Source organism: Citrus clementina, unplaced genomic scaffold, assembly GCF_000493195.1.
Source record: "Citrus clementina cultivar Clemenules unplaced genomic scaffold, Citrus_clementina_v1.0 scaffold_5, whole genome shotgun sequence".
In the NCBI taxonomy this organism is placed as follows: Eukaryota; Viridiplantae; Streptophyta; class Magnoliopsida; order Sapindales; family Rutaceae; genus Citrus; species Citrus x clementina.
Window position 1 is genome coordinate 31838353 of NW_006262201.1, and position 22568 is coordinate 31860920.

Sequence of the window (22568 nt, forward strand, 5' to 3'; positions counted from 1 at the left end):
ATACTTTCTTTTAATTATATTTTTTCCCTTTAATTTTTCTATTCTTATAAAAAAAAACTCCAAAAAATCACAGTAGACAAGAATATTATATTAAAGTGATGCGAATGGTTGTTTTGATGGCCATTGAAATTTTGAAATGGTATCAGATGCTTGGTTTGATAATCTTACCAATGAACTTTTTAAATATTGCTTTTGTTAGAGAATTTTAATCCCATGCAAGATCTTGTAAGTAAAAGTGTCAAACAAAAAATAAATAGAAAATAAATGAGAATAAAACCAATCACACAACATAAGAATTTACATAAAAAACTAAAACCACTCTAGTATTTTCTTCACACCCAAAACTCCAATAATGTCAAATCTCTCAATAGACCTACTGTTTTTTTGACATTACAAACTATCTAACTGATTTTTTTCTTATACAAACAAGTGAATCCAACTTCCCCATATATAATGATTATTTTCTATCAAAGTCCCAAAGGGAAAATTAATTATTCCTTAAGTATGAATCCTTCTGAGCAAGAAAATTACTAAATAAGAAAAATATAAGAAATATCCTAATTTAGGATTTCAAAATCCTCATTGAAAAAGGAGACATATTTCCTAATCTCCACCTTAGTGAGTTTTTCAATTAGGTAACAAAAAATGATCCACCATAGATCCACACAACCATGTCGCCTTCACCTTATTTACTTTTCCAAAATCACGCTCACATAGGTCTTATAAGAATCACTCTACCATAGGTAAAATCTTGTCATCTATCCAGCAACCATAATTCTTTACACTGAGAATCATCATACTCCACTTTATTCAGAGTACATATATTCGACACATATTGATCATCTTACTAAAAATATCCACCCTCATGTTTGGCTTTCTTGAGAGTTTGACATAAAAGGTCCACCACACACCTTACATAAATGTCGAACCATACCTTGTGTACAAATCTTGTAGACCCACTAATAGTAACATATCCTTCATGGCATGCCAAAAAGGATAAACCACTCTCATAAGGAGAAAATACACACAACTAGCTGACATTATCAGTATTTCCATCTATTGACTTAGAGCTACTTGTTGAACCAACTCCATTCTAACAAACTTTTTTAAGGTGCCCTGATTACCTACACACCTCTAGTAGTTTCCACCAGTGGCAACAAGGTTTATATCGCCCTTGCTTTCCTTATGTAACCAGATTGAATCAATATATCATTGATTTCAAATTGTCACAAGCCAAAATTGATTCTTTCATTAGAATTTTCTATTTTTGCCCTCACAGATTTTGAAAACCTCATTGTTGTCATACTTGCTCCGCGTTGAAACCTTAGTTCTGATACCATTTATTAGGAAATTCTAATCCCACGCAGGATCTTGCAAGCAGAAATATCAAACAAATAATAGATAAAGATTAAAAACGATAACACAACGCAAGAATTTACATGGAAAACTCATATTTTGGAGAAAACATGTGGCCGCCAAAAACGACAAGGAAAAAAATCTACTATTAAAAAATTATTTCAATCATTAGTATTTTTGTCACACTTACAACTACAATAATACCCAATTTCTCAATGGACCTACCGTTTCTCTAATATTAAAAATGATCTATTTGCAGAGAAATTGATTGTTGAATTATACAAACAAGTGAACCCAACCTTCTTATATATAATGATTATTTTTTGCAAGAAAATTACTTCTTTCCTTATATAGGTTGTACTCCTCTTTGAATAAGTTAAATACTAAAAAGGAAATCATTTATTCCTTAAATTAGAATCCTCCTGAATAAGAAAACCATTGAATAAGCAACACTTAGGAAATATACTAATTTAAGATCTACAAATCTTCATTGAGAACTGAGACATATTTCCTAATAGTTTGTATATTTTAATAATGAAAGTTGCATGCATAATCATGAATTGATAACTGTATATAAACCACCAGATCAATAGAACAATTGGAAAAAAGCAAAAGAACCATTTGAAAAGCAGCATATAGCTAGAGAAATTACATGGAAGATTGTATCATGCAAAATGAAATTGTTTATGAAATAAATCAAATGGAAATAAAATCAATAAAATTCTTAATTATTAATTAGGTGCCTGGTTTGTTACATTGGGCACCTACTATGATATAGGAAGAATATAGGATAGAATATATTAGGAATTATAATATTTGAGTTAATTTAGTATTTAGTATTTTATTAGGATTTATCTTATTTTATTAATCTTATTTGAGTCATATTTGTAATTGTGGTTTATTTAGAATTTTAGATTATTTCTCTTATATGAGAAAGATTAGAATTTAGTTAGCTACTAGTGTATATAGACTTGTTATTCATATTTTATTATAACACTTTTAATCTTTCATAATAATATTTCAGATTATTTCCTTTTGGGTTTATCTTTTCCGTTAATTCAATGTTTTCTCTCTTTGAAAGTTATTCTTTCATGAGTTTCAAAAACTAGAACGATATCTAATATCACTTCTGCACTACGTCAAATGGTATCAAAGTCTTTCTTTGTGCCAAGCAGAGCTTTCCTGACCATCAACCAACTTCTATACACAAATTCTTATTCCATCATCCATTAATTCCACCAAGTTTGAAAAAAAAAAAAAAAAAAGCCTTCTTCACAGCCACCACACGTGGCTAGCGCTACTATCATTCTTCTTCCTTCTTGTTGATCCCCATAACCATCAGAACACCCACACTCCGCCCACCATACCCCAATCATCAACACCATCAATACGCTACCATAGCCACCAAAAACACACCAAAACAGCCGCTAAATCGTTGTGATCTCCACCGTCAATTCTTTGGAATCTGCCATGATTTACTTACCGCCACCATTAACAATCTGTTCACTATCATCAACCTTTTCTTTTTGCATATTCCCACTATCATCCACCATCCCGTTCACCAAAAGCCGAAACAAACCTCCAACCGCCACTTCAATTCAATATTCCGATCAATCCCTAATGATTTGAGTAAAACCACCACTACCATCACACTCTCCGACCTCAAATCTTTCAGATCCATCTATTCTTGTCTAATTTTCTAATCTCCGTCACCGGTATCACAATCTTTGACTTAATTATAAATTTTACCCATACTTTCTTTTAATTATATTTTTGCCCTTTAAGTTTTCCATTCTCATAAAAGCTTTAAAAAAATTAAAAGAAAAGGTATAATGAGATATAAAAGAGATGATGATGATCTTTTCTATTATGATGGATTTACTAATCCTGAGGATATTTTCGATTGGATCTTTAAATTTGAAGATACTCTTGAAGATATTTTAAAGGATAAACATGTTGAGTACATGTCCTCTAAATTAATGGAACATGCGTCACAACGGTGGACCAACTTACAAGCAACATGGATTCAACATGGAAGAGATAAGATTCAAACTTGGCATAGCATGAAAAGAAAAATAAAAGCTTATTTTATTCTTCCTGAGTATTTTCAAACAATCCTTCGAAAATTTGATAAGTTTCAACAAGGTACAAATTTTATTGGAATCTATAAATCTCAACTTCAAAATTATCATTGTCGTGTGAATCTTTCTAAAGATGACGAAGATGCAATTTCAAGATTTGTGAAAAGATTACGTGCTAATATTAAGGAATGAGTTTTGTTACAACTTGATGCTACTAATGAATATTGGGGTGTCATTAAAATTACTTTAGAAGTTGAATTGCAAATCAAGAGAGATAGAAAGCAGGCATTGAATAGATTTGAACAAGTACAAGAGCATCACGAGGGTCAAAGATGAAGAGTCTGATAGATTTATTTTACCAAAACCTAAGCCTGATAGTTCTTTATCGAAACAAGATCTTATAGTGAAAACCTCATCACCAAAGGATTCTATTGTCGAAGAGCAACCTTCTTTCACTCTTGAGGTTAATAACTTCAATACAAAAAGAAATGTTGAGCTTGATTCTAGAGTTACTAAAGAAGTGTTGATTGTTCATGATTCAACTAATATAGTCATTAGTGACAAAGGGTTTATCCAAGATTTTGAAGTTGAAGATCTTAGCATGGAAGAGCAAGTTCCACCAATGTCATCATCAGAAGAAAAGAATGTCACGAAAGCTTCTTTTAAGGATATTTCAAATGAGCCTAAAGTTTCCAATAAGTAGGTACAATCTATTCTTGATTTGAGTTTTATATCTAATAATATCATTAAAATTGTGCAAGAAACTCAAGGTGAAAAAACATCAATTGTTCTTGAAGATGATAAAGTTATATAGTTTTACCAATTATTCATGAAGCTAAGCAAATTGATCTTTAAGACTTTGAGACAATTGATATGGTTATGCCTATACACATTGAAGACAAGAAAGTTGTACTCAAAGAACACTTAGCTCAAAAGAAGAAATTGAATGAAAAGTACATGAACAAAGCAAGGAGAAAGTTAAAAGTTCCTGCAAGTCTGCATCTTTTAGAAGAGCCATACTCAAAAACAAAAAGAAATTAAAGCTTTGGTACTCTCAAGTTTCAAGATAAGTTGATGCAAATTGCTATATATTTGCATTACAAACTCAATTACTCCTTTACTACAAGTTTCGTCCTCTAAATTGTATTTTGTTATCAGCAAAACTTGAGGACGAGTTTTTTTCAAAGATGAGGAGACCTATGGACGAAGAATATAGGGATAAAATATATTAGGAATTATAATATTTAAGTTAGTATTTAGTATTTTAATAGCACTTATCTTATTTTATTAAATTTATCTGAGTCATATTTGTAATAATAGTTTATTTATAATTTAGATTATTTCTCTTATCTGAGAAAGATTAATATTAAGTTAGCTATTAGTATATATAGGCTTGTTATTTATAGTTTATTGTAACACCTTCAATTTTTCATAATAATTTTCAGATTATTCTTTTTTGAGTTTATATTTATCGGTAATTCGATCTTTTCTCTTTTTAAAAATTAGAGTTTCAAGAACATACACTAGAACAACATCTAGTTCGCTTCTGCAATGCGTCATAATAATCCTTAGACTAATGACTAGCTACAATCAAGTTTGTGTGACTTTTCTGAATTTTTTATCTTTATAAAACAACAATGCTGATCATGAAACTAATTTCTTGACAAGTATGTGCGTGTGTGCATTATGCTTTTACTTGCCGCACACTGAAAGTTGAAAATCAGTTGCACAAAAAGAGTTATTGTATATTCAAATGTCATTGTTATAAATTATGAACTATACAGATTAAGTGTAGAGGCCGAATCGTGAAAAAGCGCCATGCATATTGTATAAATTAAATAAGCTGAAGAAATTGTTTGAGAAAGAAATGAAAATAAAAGGTAAAGCAAGAGACCAATAGCAGAGACTGTGGTCCTTGATGTCTCCAAGGCATTTCTCCGAACAGTTGTATACTCAGGCTCAGCTCCAATATTTGAATAGCTTTGACTATTTCTTACTAAAAGAGGGTACCAAAGCTTTCATTATCAGCTTCGTTCAATCATGATTATTTGATAATCTATTAGTGATAATTCTTTCTTTTTTAATGAAGGACGACAGTGGTTTTTGAGGTAATTGCCAAAATTTTATGTAGCTGGTTGTCGCATTCTTTCCAACTTTCACAATCCATATAAATTTATTGATAACCAAATAAATAGATGTAAAATTGAGAACATTAAAGTTTATTTTAATGTTTAATAATTTTTTTTTTAAATTACTTTTAACAAAGTACTCCATCTTATTTAAAAAACCGAAAATATATAGTTATTCGAAATCTGATTATAAAGTATCAGATTTGTCTTTAATTTTATTCTGCATATATCAATTCAAGAAATTAAATAATTGAGATTTTGCCCCGGACATAGAGAGGCAAGCTTGGTCACATTCTAAAATTATCCTCACGGGATTTGTTCCTATGACAGCAAAATCCAATGTGAGGATTGCCATTTGAAAATGGACCTGCTTGCCAGAAAGTTAAGAATTTCTTGTCAAAAACCTGAATTTTTACAATGTTGTGGAGACTCTGCAAACTGAACCATGTTGCACTATGAATATTAAGCTTTGGGCTTGGGCTTTTGGGGTTATATTAAAACCGAGGTTTAAAAGCTGAATCATGTGCTGCTGCTTGTGCCCTGTGGTTTGAACTTTTCAACAATATTGTCACTGAAGCCAAAAGTAATGAGATATTTTCCCCCAAAAAAAGATACAGAAAATTTTCTTGATTGACAAGGAATTTCTTGATTCCATTGGAGGATGCTCTCTTTCGCTGTAAGTATTACTGCTTTATCATACTCACCAGAACAAAAAAAATTAATTAGGCAGTTCACATGGTTGTGTAATGACATATAAGATCTGTTCTTTGTTTGGTTGGCCCTGGGAATTGGGGTTGGAAGAAACAATATAGATAATTAGATGTTTGATGAAAATTATTCTGAGAATTGATTAATCTTAAGAAAGTAAAACGAAGTTTCTCTTGTATTTCAACTACCCTAACAAGCACAAGAAACATGAAGTTCTCACAATTTTCTCCAACAGGATTATACAACATGCAGTGATTCTTCCCGCATTGAATTCATTTGTATACTGGACTTAACGATCCACAACAAACATTGTTGCAAAATTGAATATGGCAGACAAATCCATTGAGCTGCGACAACAACTCGAAATGATTAAGTGAAAGAAACATAAGCGCTGCAACAATCTAAAAGCAGATTTTGCAATAAAAAGTTTCCAGTAGCAGAACAAATTAGATAGAATATCATCTCACTTTCTGACTCTTTATACAAAGAACACGAGCTGCCGCATGCATACAATGTCTCACAAATTACTCATCTTCCAAATGCTGCATAGAAGCTTGGCCTAAATCTTCTTCAGAACTCTCATTTTCTGTAAATAAAGACCAGAACATATCGGAGGTGAAAGCAGGAATCTAGGATAATTCTAGTTGTTGCAGTATTCTTATAAATTGCACAAATTAGATTCCGTCATAAGCAGTAATAATGCTCTAGTAAAGAGAGAATTATAATTCCTTCAAATGCACAAATTTCAACATAAATAAGATATATTTAGTCAGCTTACCGCCGCCTCCTGCATTGGTCAGCTTGGTGGACCTGTCATTCTCTTCTTTCTCCTTTTCCTAAAATATGGTAATATGTATACACTAATCAGACTTAAAATGAATTTAGCATAAAATTTGATACCAATAATACAGTAATGCAGCACATGAATGCACACCAGCCTTTTCTGATATAGATGTTGTATGGTTGTGTTAACATTGCCCTTCCAAGTCCAATACACTTCAAATGCCTTGTGAGTCCCATCCTCTTCAATCATGCAAGACCAATCTTGTCTATCCCACCTGAACAGCATCAGTTTGTGTAACTTGGGTGTGCTTAATTCTCCTCTAGAGAAAACCTTCATATTGGGGCAATTGTCCACCGCTAATCTTTCCAAAGATGGGAATTTGAAGCAACAATCGCCAGAGCAGAAGCTTGTCTGACTCTCCAAATCACAGAGCTCCAACTCCTTCAAATCCCTGAAAACAATTTCATCTTTTGCTGCAACATCATCGCCTGCCACTATTTCTGTTATCATCGGGCATTCACCTATCTCCATTGTTCTCAGTCGCACTAGACTCTTTGCTGTTGAGGATGTCAATATGTTTACCAATCCTTTAGAACTCCATACTTTTAGAGTTGTTAGATTCTGCAAGGATGTCAAGGATGGCACTAGACTAATCAAATTGTGACACCACATTACTTGTAGATGAACCAAGTTGTCCATATTGAAGGACTCTTGTTTTATAATGTGCTTCAAATCACGACACTTGTTTGCTTGTCTTATGATTGCAGACATCCCATTTTCAATTTTCTCATTTGATAGCCCATGACATTCTCCTTCTTCTATTTTGAGTACTTTCATGGTGTGCAATCTCTGGAAGAAATCATCAAGTGATAAAATACTAGTCGATTCAGCAAAGAAGAAGAGATCAAGACATTTAAGGTTGCAAAGAAAGTCTTCTGGAAAATGACGTTTTGTAGTAATGTGCTTTACATCAACGCTCAATTCTTCTAAATTGGGGAATATCTGGTGCTGTCCAATCAGGAAAATAAAAATGAAGGTTATGTTTCTTCTAACAATTTCACATATTAAATAGAAAGCGTTCCAATGATGAATTCTTGTCAGAAAGAAACCAAGTGTTGAAGGCACTGACAATGAAACTATAATTAAGCTCTATAATCCCAGAGAATTGAACAACTAATTAAATAAAAGTCTTTTATGTACCTGTTTTGAAAAGTCAAGAGTGAATTCAAGACAATTCACTATTGATAACTCTTTCAAGGATGGAAACTCAATATGCACATTTCTTGCGCAAAAGCTTATGAGCTTTTCAGGACATATCATCTTTAGAACTTGTAACTGAGGGAATATTACATTCTTCCTGTTTTCTTCCTCTTCTTCTCGGTATTCATGGTCCACGTTTACTATCTCTTCCATGATAGTAAAATATAGACTGACTGCTTGTCTTGCCAGTCAAATATAGAAGACAAAACACTGATCTCCATATATACATAATTTTTTCACGTGCGAGCGAACACTTAATTAATTGTTATCTTAAATCTATAATATTAACAAAGATTAGTGCTAAGTGTTACTAACCCTACTATAATCAATTAGTGATCAAGCTCTAGCCTTACGCTGTAGCCCGGTTATATGGAGTGGGAAGATAAATTTGAATTCTTTCAGATAACCCTGTAAACTTATGCCCCATTATATTGACAGAGGAAATTGTATAGTAATCTAAAAGAAATTGCTGTTTCATTATGTAAAAACTTGATTGACTCCTCAATTAATTTGCTAATAGAAATATCTGTTTTACATATTATATAGATCAACAATGCAGTTCGTGCACGGAATCATTATTTATCGTAAGAATAATACTTAAACAACAAATTAAGTTAATAGACAACTTATAATTGATTAGGACTTGTCTTTAGAGGCTGGCTTAATGATTTTCAAATAATATTATTTAATTGGTTATTTAAATTTAAATTTTAAGCGAGCGGCGTGTTAAAAAATTAATGCGGAATGCTATGCTACCCTCAATTTTTTTAAGGCTTATTTTTTAATAAACTATAAAGGCGTGCGGTTTAATAACATTAAAAACTAAGATTGCGTTTGTTTTTTATCTGAAATCTAAATAGATCTGAATTTTGCTGAAATATGAATAGGTCTGAATAAAAATATCTTAATGACATGTTTGTTTCATCTTTTTTGACATCTAAAGAAAAAAATTAAAAGTTGGTAGTTTGACATAAATATTTTTTTAAGTGGTCCATACATTTGTGCTTCACAATTTATAATTTTCATAAGTTGATTAGTTTGGTAGCATTAAATAAAAAATAGTATTACTGTTGATCTTAATTTAATTTTATAATAAAAGATGGAATTATAACATTAAATTTTATTATAAAGTCAACACTGTTATTTTATTTTTGATTCATCATAATGGATATAATTTGATTTGTTCAATATTTCAATTTAGTTAATGTTATCATGTGAATAAAAATTTAAAGCAATTAAAAAAAAGTCAAGAATAATACAAAAATTTAGGTTTAGAGATAATATTGGAAATACATGAATTGTTAAGGGTATTTTTTAGATTTGAAATTAAAATTTTCTATTTAGATTTCAGACTTTAGATAAAAGTGGACTTTTTCTATTTTTTCTATTCAGATAAAATTGTCTGATAATAAGTGATAAGTTAAAAAAAAACCTAAAATAAACAAATGCCTGAAAAAAAAGTTAAATTCAGACTTCAGACTAAAAAACAAATAGCACATTACTCTCAATTGCTCTCTTAAATCTCATGGGAACTATACTAGAGAAGGACTATATATTTATACATTCTAATCCAAGAGCCTGAATTTATTAAAAGTTCGGGAGAACTAATAAACTTTATAATTTAATAGTTTTCCCATACTTTAATAAAGCTCAGGATATTACACCAAAACAGCACTATATATATATATCATTCTCAAGTATGGGCATTTTTTTTTTAAGTAGTGTGGTTTAATAAAATTAAAATTTGATCCTATTAAATTCTACAGTTTAAAAGTGTGTTCGTATGAAAAAAAAATCATGTGCCCGCAATACATATATATATATATATATATATATATATATATATATATACTAACTATTGCTTAAAAATTATTATCATTATTACAAAAAAATTGAAGAAGCTTTAAGAAATACTGCAAGGTCTGCCTGAAAAAGGATATACTGTGCATGTCCTTTAGAAAGTGATCTAGTTTTTTAATATAGAAGTATTTTCTTCAGAAGCAAACGGCGTCGTTTACAAGAATTCATCAGATCCAGAGGGGCATCGGTTAAAACCCTATCAAAGCCCCAGACTTTGACACCAAAGAAGCCATGACGGACCCGGCGGCTCCGCCATGGCTCCACCTCATCTCCGCCTTTCTCGCCATGGAACCCTCCGATTCTCTCGTTTCCCTTGCCAGGTATCCGTCGTTGCACGTTACCCAATTTCATTGCTAATAATAATAATATTATTATTATTATTGTATTACTTAATAAAATTAGGTCTTAATTTTCTGATTTCTGTTAATTTTAAAATGCAGAGTATGCGGCGATGGATCAGTTACAGAGAGAGTGCAGAGGTTTATTTGGAATTATTGTATAAGCAGAGCTGTGAGCATTGTTATTTTTCTCAATTTAATAATTTATTTATTTATTTATTTATTTTGTCTTTCAATAAGTTTATGAATTCCAAAGATTGAATTTTTATGCAAATTATTGTGTGCTTTCTATTGCATTTAATTTAAATGATATTTTTAGACACTGTTTGACAGTATATAGAGTTTTAGTCTCAGAATTGGAATTGGATAAAATAGGGATTTAGATTTGTACTTCTAGTGAGGTTTCATTTTGTTGATGGAAATTGGAATCACTTTTATGAAATGGTTCTTTAAGCGCTTTCGTCTTCATTGTTTAGAGTTTGCTTTCACTTTGGAGAAAACCAAGTAGATATTTTCCAAAAAGTACTTTAATTGCTTTTGTGAATATGTTTTAGTGCTTTCTATAGAAGCAGTCACAATCTCATTTGTTGACTTCTTAATATAGAGCTTGTTTCAGTTGTATGTCTAATGCAGGTAGGCAAAGCTTATGCGCCTTATTTGAGGAATTTTCTAAAGAAACTCATTGTTGAAGTTGAGTCAATCCATGGTGAAGTTTTGGATGAAATATATGAATTATATGCTGATATCATAACATCTTTGAAGGTAAAATTGCTTATGGATTTATCTTATTTAATATTTGTGTTTCTTGTCATGCTTATTTATTGTTTGACAATATTTGTTTTTGCTTTTGTAGGACGATCAGTTTGTTGAAAAAAGCATGAGGGTCCATAAAACCATCACTTTTCTTTTTCCTGACGGTAATAACTATTATCTGTATGATGTCGGTAATTCTATTTCTGACCAGCCCATAAGTTTAGTTGATGATTTGGTAATTCTAGGTTGTATTGATCTCCCAAGTTGTCCAAAGTCTCGGAAACTAATGGTTCCACTACAATGTTCCCTCAACATGCTTGAAGGAGATACCGGGTGTGCTTCAATTTGATTCTTATTTTGTATTTCTTTCCAAATCATCATCTTGTAAAGTTACATGTGATCTCTCTAACATTATGAATTAGTTCTTGACTTACAGGTGTTCAATTTGGCCCTCTAGCCTTCTTTTGTCAGAGTTTATACTTTCTTTTCCGGAAATATTCTCAAATAAATCTTGTTTTGAGGTAAGTTATTGGTTAAATAACATTCCCTATTTGAAATTACTAACTGTTGCTAAGGTTTCTTGACCCATTAATAACTTAAGCTAGTTCCTTTTGTTGAAACACCAAATTACTAATTTTTTTTACAATCATTTGATCGTACAACTCTAAAAAGATGGCAGGGAATAAATAAGAAATGACTGGCTTTTCTACTTCACTATTTATTTTGTACCTCATAAAGAGTTCTTTTCCTTTCTCGCTTGTTGACTTGATCATGTCTGTAAGCCTCCTATATACTCAAGTTTCGTTTTCTGATTCTCTCTTGCTTTTTTTTCCTTTTTCAAAATTTTTGTTTTTACAGGTTGGTTCAGGTGTTGGTTTGGTTGGAATTTGTCTTGCCCATGTAAAAGCCTCAAAGGTGTGTATTCAAATCTCGTGCTTATATCTTTATGGTGTTGGCTTTTAATGAATTTGTTGGGGTTTTATGAAATTTGAAGGAATATGGAGCTTTATGGATGGTTCCTTCTAAAATTGGTTGCTTCCAAAGTTTATGCTCCTAAAGTAATGAATTGGTTTCTGATGACTACACAGTTAAAGAGCGACTGTGTGGACAGATACGGGCCACATATTTTAACTGTTTCTGGTGCCTAGGAAAAGAATAATTTTGAAGAACCATAGGTTCTTGTTACCTTACAGGCCTTATATTTAGTGCTAGGTTTATGCTTCTTCACTATGAGCCCTGCAGAACAAGTCCAGCTGGTCATTGCTATCTCATTTTGTAGAATAGTTTGCATAAGAGTTATTGTTGTATGCATATCACAGACTCGTTGCTTGTAGTCATTTGATCTATTGCTATTGTCATGGCACATTTTCTTGACACAGGTGACATTGACTGATGGCGACCATTTAACTCTAGCTAACATGAGGTCCAATTTGGAGTTGAACCAGCTAAGCACCGATACTAGTTTGTTAGAAAGCTATGAAGATCCGAATGTGGTAAGCTTTAGTTGCAAGAATTTTTTTTCCCTAGCCATTTTCCTTTCTGCATAAGTCATATAATTTCTGAGAGAAACAAAAGTTTTCTAAATTTTCTCTTTAAGTTGAATCATCAAGATGCAATAGGGCAGGTTTGGTTACTTGTTTCCAGAACAATTTGTACTTCATAACTATCAAATACAACAAACTCATGGAAATTGAACCAAAATTTGGTTTTATTGAGGATATGAAGTCATTCTTGGATTGATATGGAAGTCTTAAGTTAAAGCTCATGTAATCAAATAGGAAAAGATTTTGTAGCAGCCAGTGTTGAAATCAACTGTAAATTTCAGGTACAATGTGTTCATCTGCCTTGGGAATCTGCATCAGAAAGTGGGCTTTCTGCCTTCGTGCCAGAAATCATGTGAGTATTTTAGCCACCTCCTAATATATTTTTCTGACTGGCCTTTGAGCTGTCATGGTCATGCATGTCTGAAATGGGGCTATTGAGCTTATGTCCATTATATTGATTATTCTTTGCCACTCAAAAATTGAATTAATGATCGGAGATCATGTTAGTTTTCTTGGGTGTAATTTGTATATGGTTTCACCCTTTTGTTATTACATCCAGTGTGATTTATCTTTTTTTTTTCCTTTCTGCAGTTTGGGTGCTGATATATTGTATGATCGATCATGCTTCCCTGATCTTGTTAGAATACTAGCCATTCTATTGAATCGAAGGAAATCAGATTCCTCTTCACGGAAAGAGAGTACCAAGGGCTTTACGCTGGATACTAAATGTAATACTAATGACCTTAATGATTTAACTGCTGTAACAAGCAAAGGCCCAGTGGCGTATATTGCAACCGTCATTCGGAACATCGACACCTTCAATTATTTCCTTTCACTGGTAGAGCAGGCTAATCTCTCGATCACAGATCTAACGGAAGCCAAAATGCCCTTCAATTTGCTTCCTTATATGCAGTCATACGATCGATCAAACATGAGATTATTTACTGTCTCATCCAAGGCTTGATTGTATTCTTCTCCTTCCTCCAAAATAGTCTTTCGCAGTCGCTCACTCAACCCAGAGATGAGCAGTTCTTGGCTTCTTGTTCTGTTATCTCTTCTATTGAGCTGTTGTACGATTCTAATATCATAAAGTATTGAGTCATGAGGTGAAGGTTTTTGATTTTTTTTTTTCTTGTTTTATTTTAAGGAAATGTAGCTTATTGAATTTCAAACATTCCTGTCATACGCAAACCAAATGTGCGTTTTCATCGGGTGACAAATAATCTTCATTTATACAACCATATCCAACTACATAGTAGCTTCTATTGGAAAGATGAATATTTTAAGCTAACATATGACTAGAAAGAGAATCTTCATCAATGGTTTAATATATATATATGAGTACCAATAAATAACTTTTACAGTCAATATCGCACTAGTTTTATAAAAATCACACATCTTTCTATTAAGAGGTTGGTGAGTGGGCGAAGTTGCGGTACAAAATTTATATAATCAATTACTAATACAGACTAATTAAGTGTAATAATATATATCTTATGGTAGATCTAGTTTGAAAAATTGAAAAAATGATTAAAAAAAATTACGAACAAACAAGATAATGCTGACGTGACCTTAGGAGCTTGTCAGAACAGTAAAAAAAATTTCATTTTTTTACAAATGATAAAAGCTCATTTAATCCCTCTATTTTAAGATTAGTATCTATTTAATTTCTATATTTTTAAAAATGACTCGAAACATCCCTACCGTTAAAGTATTGATACCCCTACTGTTATTTTTTATTTCTTTTGGCTTACTTTTACAATACTATCCTTTTAAAATAATTTTTTTGTTTAGACATTAATTAAAAAAATAATTAAATTACCAATTTAACCATAAAAAATTATATTAATTTTTAATTATAAAAAATTTAATTGTCAAAAATTGCATGGAACTACCAAGTGTGCAAATAGTGCTTGCAAAAAAATTAATATAATTTTTTTTATTAATGTCCAAACAAAAAATTATTATAAAATAGTAATATTGTAAAAGTAAACTAAAGGAAATAAAAAATAATGGTAGGAATATTAATATTTTAACAACAGAAATATTTTAAGGTATTTTAAAAAATATAAAGACTAAATAAATACTAATCTTAAAATTACTAAATAGGCTTTTACCTTTTACAAACCTTTTTTTTTTTTTTTACTTTTTTCAAACATTCAAGTTTTGAGCTGGCTTTCCATGCTTTCAGACAAAACTACGCTCGCGCTCATAGTGTCATTTCCTTTTCAGACAGACGTATATCCAACCAGCTCAAAACTCTCATAAGAGTTGACGATTGTCATTCATCAGCATCATCATCAAGAAATGGCGGAGCAAGAGATAGAGGTGATCCACTCATGGTCTGCCCCAAGATCACTCAGTACCAGCCTCATGTACTCTTTTGCTCAGGTTACAATTTACTTCACTCTTTTTAAACTTCAGCTTATTATTTTCTTACCCCGGTATCATATTTTTTTTCTGCTTTCCTGTTTGTACTTGTGTTCTTTGTAAATAATGGTGGCTGCTTGCTTCATGAGAATATTTAAATGAAACTATAGCTTATTGGGAATTGATTTGATGCCAAATGTCCTGTCCCTGCTTTAATATTTGATGATGAATCATAGTTTGTTCATTGTGAAATGATCTTTTTGTTTCTTTTGCTTTCCCTTTTTGGTTAATAGTAATGAAATTAATTTGCTTTCTGAATTCTGGGTTTGCTATTATTCTAATTTTGATAATAATTTGCTTGTTTCTGCTTTGATGTTTGTTTTTCATTAGCTTTTGTGTTGTGCTTTTTTTGTAGAGGGATAACATGGAAGTGCTTGATGAACCTCTCTATCCAGCTTTTCTTCGGGTGACAGGGTTTGATCGGCCCTATAGAGAGGAGATTCTATCCAAAATTGTTAGTTTTAATTATTTCTTGCTATCTTCAAATACCATATCATTTGAAGATTTTACCTTGCTTATTTTTGTTGCAATTGCCTTCTACCGAAAACTGATATGACCAACTTCATCTTAATATCTCATATAGTTGTTGTTTTTCCTCTTTCTTTAAATCTTGGGCTATAGGATGGGTTTAAGTATGGTATTAGAATTATTATATTTATGTCGACAATGAAATATCAACTTTTCAATTTGTAGGAATCTGATGGAAATAAGGTTGTAAACGAGGTCATTTTTGGTCCAGGAGGGAAGAAATATCGGTATTGCAAGGTAATATACTATATTATCCGTGAAGATGCACACGTTTGACTGCCTTTTGCTAATATTCTTGCTATATGATGGGAATTTCCTATATTTCTGGTTGATGGTTTCTTATTGGATTTTACTTTTATTTCACCATCTACAGCATATGGCAAAACAACGATTACCTGGTTTGCCAGATGATTTAATGAAGAAAGGGAAGCACATTTTATTGATACGGAATCCTCTTGACATACTGGTAAGATTTGTGGACTTTTGTTGATATTCAAGGCATCAAATTGAAAATATACGAATAATCTCATCAAATTGAAAATATACAAATAATCTCATATATTCCACTAATGTCTATGGTATTGATTCATACCCTAGTTGACAAATTTTAACTTGAAATGTTTAATCTCCATAAAAGCAATCAATTTTCTATATTTATAATTGTTATTGCTTGATTTTATTTCTTTACGAAGCAATTAGCAATTTGCATTTATTTATTCCGATGGAACTGACTGGCTGCAGTTTATCTTTTATGTGATATGTATTGTCAGCCATCATTTGATAAGGTTGTGCCTCCATCCTTTAAGGAGCTGGGTTTGGCAGACCTGGTCACCATTTACAGCGAGCTCTGTGAGCTGGGAAAAAGTCCAGTTATAGTCGATGCTGCAGACCTTCAACAAGATCCTGAGGTCGTACAGCTCTCTAAATTTATATAATAAGTAGGATCTACTTTGCTCCGTAAAGTGATTTACAATTGAATATTGCTCCTTTATTCACTCAATTTGGACTTACTATACTTGCATTGCATTCTCTAATCCCTTCAATCACTTAAATTTCAATGATAAAATGGAGGTTTGTATGGTTAAATATTTTAGCCTTCTCTTGAAAAAAGCGGTCTGTATATGAAGTCTGAATTTTGGACTCTACTGAGATGTGGATGCTGACATGGACATTTTTGCTTTAGCATGAGCTTTATGTGGTCTAGTGAGTGTTTTAACAACACTAGCTCGAATTGATTTCATTGTTATTTAGTTGGAAATCAGTATGATGCATGAACTGGCCATCTCTCTTTCCGCTTTTTTGTTCAACATTCTCATTTACGTCTCTAGTGGCTGCTGGTTATTTAAATTTAAAGTGCTTGGCTTTTTACTTTTAATATGATTTTATTTATTTGCCTTCTTGATGAGTAGGCCACTTTACGCAGTCTTTGTGAAGACTTGGATATTCCTTTTCAAGCCACAATGCTGAGGTGTGCTAAAGTCGTTCAGTTGAAAATTTAAAATTGCTTCACTTACTATATATTTGTTACTTTTCATCAAAGAGATACTTTAGATTCTAAAGAGAATTGCCATGATTAGCAATAACAGTTAAGCTCTTTGCTAATTTATTCTTGAGAAAAGCCCAAATTCAAACTTGAGAGATTATGTTCAGCTACTAGAACCTTGTTTTCCATTATCTTCACCTTGGAGGACTCAATGTCTTGAACTCAAGGCCCAGTTGGTAGCAAATCCAGCCTTCGTCTTCTCCATATATTCCAACTTTTACATCTCTATTTAATGCTTCCCTCATAGAAAATTTTCTCTGATTGTGTTGAAAATTCATAGGTTCCAATTTGATTCATTATACAACTTATTTGGAGAATGCATGCATGGATTTTCAACTCTCCCATTGCATTATAGTTTAACCTGTGTGCATGACAAGTTTCAAATCCAAATTTATTCAGATGGGAAGCTGGTCCAAAACCAATAGATGGCCTTTGGGCTAAGTGGTGGTATGAAAGTGTACATAAATCTACAGGTTTCACATCAGCAAGAGAGTATCCCATGGTATGTAGTTTCTGTTTCATGTTTCCTGGATAATATATGTATAGTTCACAAAATCATTTTCTATTTTAAAAGAATCTAACAAGTCATAGTCATCCTACTTAATTGATGAATTATTTTTCTCAGTAGTCTGCCCCACTTCTTTCATTAGAGCTATAAGTGATTGGACTAATAGTAATTGGATTTGGATTTTTCTAACTTTTAAGCGCAAGTGACTCCCTGTTACTAACCAATGTGGGAAATAACTCAATGTAAAGCTAAAAATTGAACCATGAAGTCAACTATCATAATTAAAGTTAGCAATTAATGTTCTTCCGATGTTCACTTGTAAATGTTACCTTTTAGTATTTTTTTTTTAAATGTAATATCACTTGTTTATCATCTCTGATTTCTTTTGAACGCACACTCTGAGATTTGGCATCAAACTCATTGAATTAGATAATGAGAACCAAATGACTGAAACCAGAGATATTATATTTCATTTTCAGCCATTTCCTATGTCTCTTTATGATTTGCTGGAGCAAAGTCTACCTTTTTACAACATGCTCAGGCGCAATGTCAGAAAAACTTCATCCCTTCTGAAGAGTCCATTACCTGAACCAGATCTTCCGGTTCCTGCAAATAAAAATCTTCTTGCATGGGTTGGTGATGAGATTGTGCCTCGTGATGATGCAAAGGTACTTGATTAAGGAGAATAAAATTCATTGACAGTTGACAGTCTGGACTTTCAGCCTAATGCATATTTATGCATGCTTTTCTAGCTTTCTCATTTTTGCCTCATGACTGTTAGGTTTCCGTGTTTGACTCAATTGTCCAAGGTGGTGATGGAGTGTGGGAGGGACTCCGAGTTTACAATGGCAAGGTATTTAAGCTTGAAGAGCATTTAGATAGGTTAGTGAAAGGAAAGCAGAAGTTTGGAAAAGTTATTGTCTGCTATATGGAACTAGTGATTATGGTATAATATATCTATATTGCTTCTACAAAACCTCAACTTCAATCTTCAAGATAATCAGACTTGGATTTATATTTCTGTTGATTAGGCTGTTTGACTCAGCAAAGGCTTTGGCTTTCAACAATATTCCGACCCGTGAAGAGGTAAGATCTCAAGAAGTATTTACTTGTAATATATCTATGTTTGCACTTGGATGATTCTTTCTGGATGGAAAGATTTGCTCTATTTTTTTTTTATTTTTTTTGGCTGTATCATGAGTAGAGACTGATAAGTACATCCTAGTAAAACATTGCATAAAATTGTAGGTTAAGCAAGCCATCTTCAGAACTCTCATTAGGAATGGTATGCTGGATAATGCACACATCCGGCTAACACTCACTCGTGGCAAAAAGGTTCATGATCTCCTTCCCTTTTCTTTTACTTGTTTGGAACGAATTTGCTTCAATTATTTGAAGGAAAAGCATTGTTCTGATGGGAAATTAATGGTAAAATACATGCAAGAACATAATAATTTTATCATCTATCTGCTCTCTACCTTGAATGAAATAAATCCAAGTTTCAGAATTACACATTGATGTGGCATAAGCTTTGGGTTCTACATTTGCTTAACTGATACGCCATATTCATGCATTGTTTCAGGTTACTTCTGGCATGAGCCCAGCATTTAATCTTTATGGATGCACACTAATCGGTAATGTCCGAGTCTTCAGCACCTTGTACCAGTTAAATTGCTAAATTATCGTTCTCCTTTTCTTTGTGTATGTTGGCTTAACAACCATTAGATTTGGTGTTATATTACGGTGGCTTTCATGTAAAAGAGGAGCTTTGTTTTTTTTGGAGGTTTCCACAATTTTGCTGTTTTTTTATGAGCTTTCTCATGATACACTCATTTGTAAATCTGAATATGCAGTGCTTCCTGAATGGAAACCCCCAGTCTATGACAATACACATGGTGTAAATTTGGTCACAGCAACCACACGTCGTAATTCTCCTAATGTAAGATTCTTAAAGTTCTTTTTTCTTCTGTTGCTATATACACATAAAACTGAAAAACATGCTTGGCTTTCCTGACTTGTTCATCTGGGTTTGTGAAAACTGGGATGAATATTTGTGGTTGGTTGTTCCAACTTATCTGCCACATATTTTTAGTAATTCAGTATTTGTTCATGTTTTTTTAATTTTCGCCAGTTCATAAAATGCGGCAACTGTTTAATTTTTTAACAGATTTGTATTTATTTTGAGTTTAACGGTAAAATACATACAGTTTCCATTCTAGGGATGCATGTTACTGAGTGTACAGGATGGAAAAACTGTCGTGTCATGACTCCAAAATCAGTATATTGTTCATAAAGTTTACAAAAGTTTCAAAGTTTTAATCTGATTGATTTTGGTTACATCTTGCGATTTTGACATTTTTCTTGTGTCTTCTCCAGAACTTGGATTCAAAGATTCACCACAATAACCTCCTCAATAATATACTTGCAAAGGTATTGACCATTTCAACTATATAGATTTTGTGCCAGAGTTAGTAGTGCGATTATATTTTTTACTGCATTTTAATCGATAACTATATGTGATTGTTAATTTTTATTGATGCAGATAGAAGGGAATAATGCAAATACTGCTGATGCAATCATGCTTGACAAGGACGGTTATGTATCTGAAACAAATGCCACAAATATCGTAAGCCTATGCTTTTGTTGTTTCTGATTTTAATGTGCACAGTGTTAGTAGGGGATTGTTAAAAGCTTCTATTGAAGCAATCAACTGAATATTTATCACCACAAAATTTCCAGACAAAAATTAATGGATCCAATATTTCTGCCTCCAGGCCAGAATGTAGTTGAAAAAAGATTCTAGGTTTTATCATATTGATGAAAAAAGGTTAAAAATAGGGTTTGTGCTTTCTCATGAAAATATGGCTCAAATATTTCAAAAAGAATTGTTTTTTTGGATGTTTATTTTTTTCCTGTTGAGTTGTTTTGAGTTTTCTCATCTTTCAATTTGCAGTTTTTGGTGAAGAAAGGCCGTGTTTTGACACCTCATGCTGATTATTGCCTTCCTGGTATCACTCGAGCAACTGTAAGTTGTATTAAACCTTCATCTTCACTTTTTTTTTTTTAATTTAGTTAAATCTTTTAACTTCTTTTGTACTAAAATTGGGAAAAATAGATATGGAAGTACGTAACTATAATCATGTAAAAGTTAAATTTGGGCCACTTTGAATATCAATTACCTCATTCCTTGTTTTTGGGAGAGTAGGCAAAGAAAACGCTTGGTATTAGAGTGAATGATTCATTTTTGAGATTGCAGGTCATGGAACTTGTGGTGAAGGAAAACCTGGTCCTAGAGGAGCGCAGAATCAGCCTATCAGAGTTTCACACAGCAGATGAGGTTTTCATGCTTATCCTTGAGAGTCTCTGCTAAACGTACTTACTATTTAGTTGCATGCCAAAATATGTTAGAAAGAAAAAATGATTGGCAGGTTTAGAACTGTAGTGTGATTTTAAATACTATGTAATAATAATTTTATGTACGACTAGTACCGAAAGCATCATATAGCAAATCACTTCAGTTTTTTGACATCAGAATCATGTAAAATACACAAGATTTTTTTTTAACTATATGCAGACCCTTTCTATTTTATTCTTCCATTCATTCTGGGGTTATCCTTATATTTTTTTCGCTTTAAAATTCCCACGACCATTTTGTCGGTAATTACTGCTGTATTACAAGTTCTTAGATGCCTGCTGCTTGTCTTTGGTAACCAAATACAAATTCATAAGTGCTTGGAAGTCAATCACTTTTTATGAATGGTAAATGTTGATGCTTTGGATGCAAATATTCAATCTAACCCCATCTGCTTTTCTGAACAATATAAGAATCTGAGGCCATAGCCGTTCGTATATGAAATCATTCTAATTCAGATTATATTTTTGTATTTGATTTGTTAATGACGTCAAGAATGGATGCTCTGCAGGTTTGGACAACTGGAACAATGGGAGAAATAACACCGGCGAGTTCCCTTTTAGAATTGCTTTTCCCTTTCTGCACCGAGACGGCAAAAGAAGATTATTTACTATGATAGTAGTTTTGTTAACATCTTAATTCATACATTTACCATATCACATCAATACAATTTTTTTGTCCGCCACTCCTCGACAGGTTGTGAAGATCGATGGGCGCATAGTTGGTGATGGAAAAGTGGGGCCTGTAACTCAAAGAATTCAAAAAGTTTACAAAAAAGAGACAGAAGAGTCAGGAGTGCCAATACCATCCTACTAGTCAATTCAAATGTCTCAATGGTCACAGAATGTTTGAAGTGATGGAGCTTCAAAAGGTATGCTTTCTTAGTATGGTTAACCACTATTTCCAATTCCCTCAATTAAAAATGAGACTTTCATTCGTTATATAGAAAAGAGGGGCAGAACCTGTTTTATATAGCAAATAAGCAAAGAAGGAAAAGGGTGAAGAGCTATTAGTTAAATTCTTTCGACCAACTATAACTTTCTTGAGATCGTTTTCAATTCTTAAAGAGGTAACTTCCATATGCTGTTTTCTAGCTCTAACCTTTGAGTTTTTCCTCATTCCAGATTGTCATTATTGATGGGCACAACGGCGCACAGACTGGAAGTGATGAGCTGAAATTGCTTCCAAATTCATGAATGAATAAGCCAGAGTATCCAGCAATAAAATTTCATGTTGCTGCCTTCGTTTTTATGATTCTGTCACTCTGTAAACTCAAGTCAATTCTATGTTGAATAAGTACCGAGAACCTGCAAATTGTATTCTTCTCTAAAAAT

The 22568-nt window shown here is 32.4% G+C and overlaps 1 protein-coding gene across 1 annotated transcript; it reads left to right on the plus strand.

Moving 5' to 3' along the window:
* Positions 1-10204: 10204 nt before the first annotated feature.
* On the plus strand, positions 10205-22565 carry LOC18042475 (branched-chain-amino-acid aminotransferase-like protein 1). Its single transcript, XM_024183294.1, is given in 30 exon segments — positions 10205-10498; positions 10619-10688; positions 11150-11278; positions 11370-11433; positions 11515-11602; positions 11706-11790; positions 12128-12184; positions 12649-12762; positions 13095-13165; positions 13405-13725; positions 15066-15204; positions 15599-15697; positions 15937-16008; positions 16145-16237; positions 16542-16679; positions 17181-17239; positions 17714-17816; positions 18302-18490; positions 18604-18704; positions 18854-18908; positions 19071-19157; positions 19405-19456; positions 19676-19761; positions 20199-20252; positions 20365-20448; positions 20776-20847; positions 21079-21159; positions 21746-21781; positions 21931-22105; positions 22359-22565. Coding segments are annotated over 29 exon segments (2808 nt in total). The 5' UTR covers positions 10205-10409; the 3' UTR covers positions 22051-22105; positions 22359-22565.
* Positions 22566-22568: the final 3 nt, after the last annotated feature.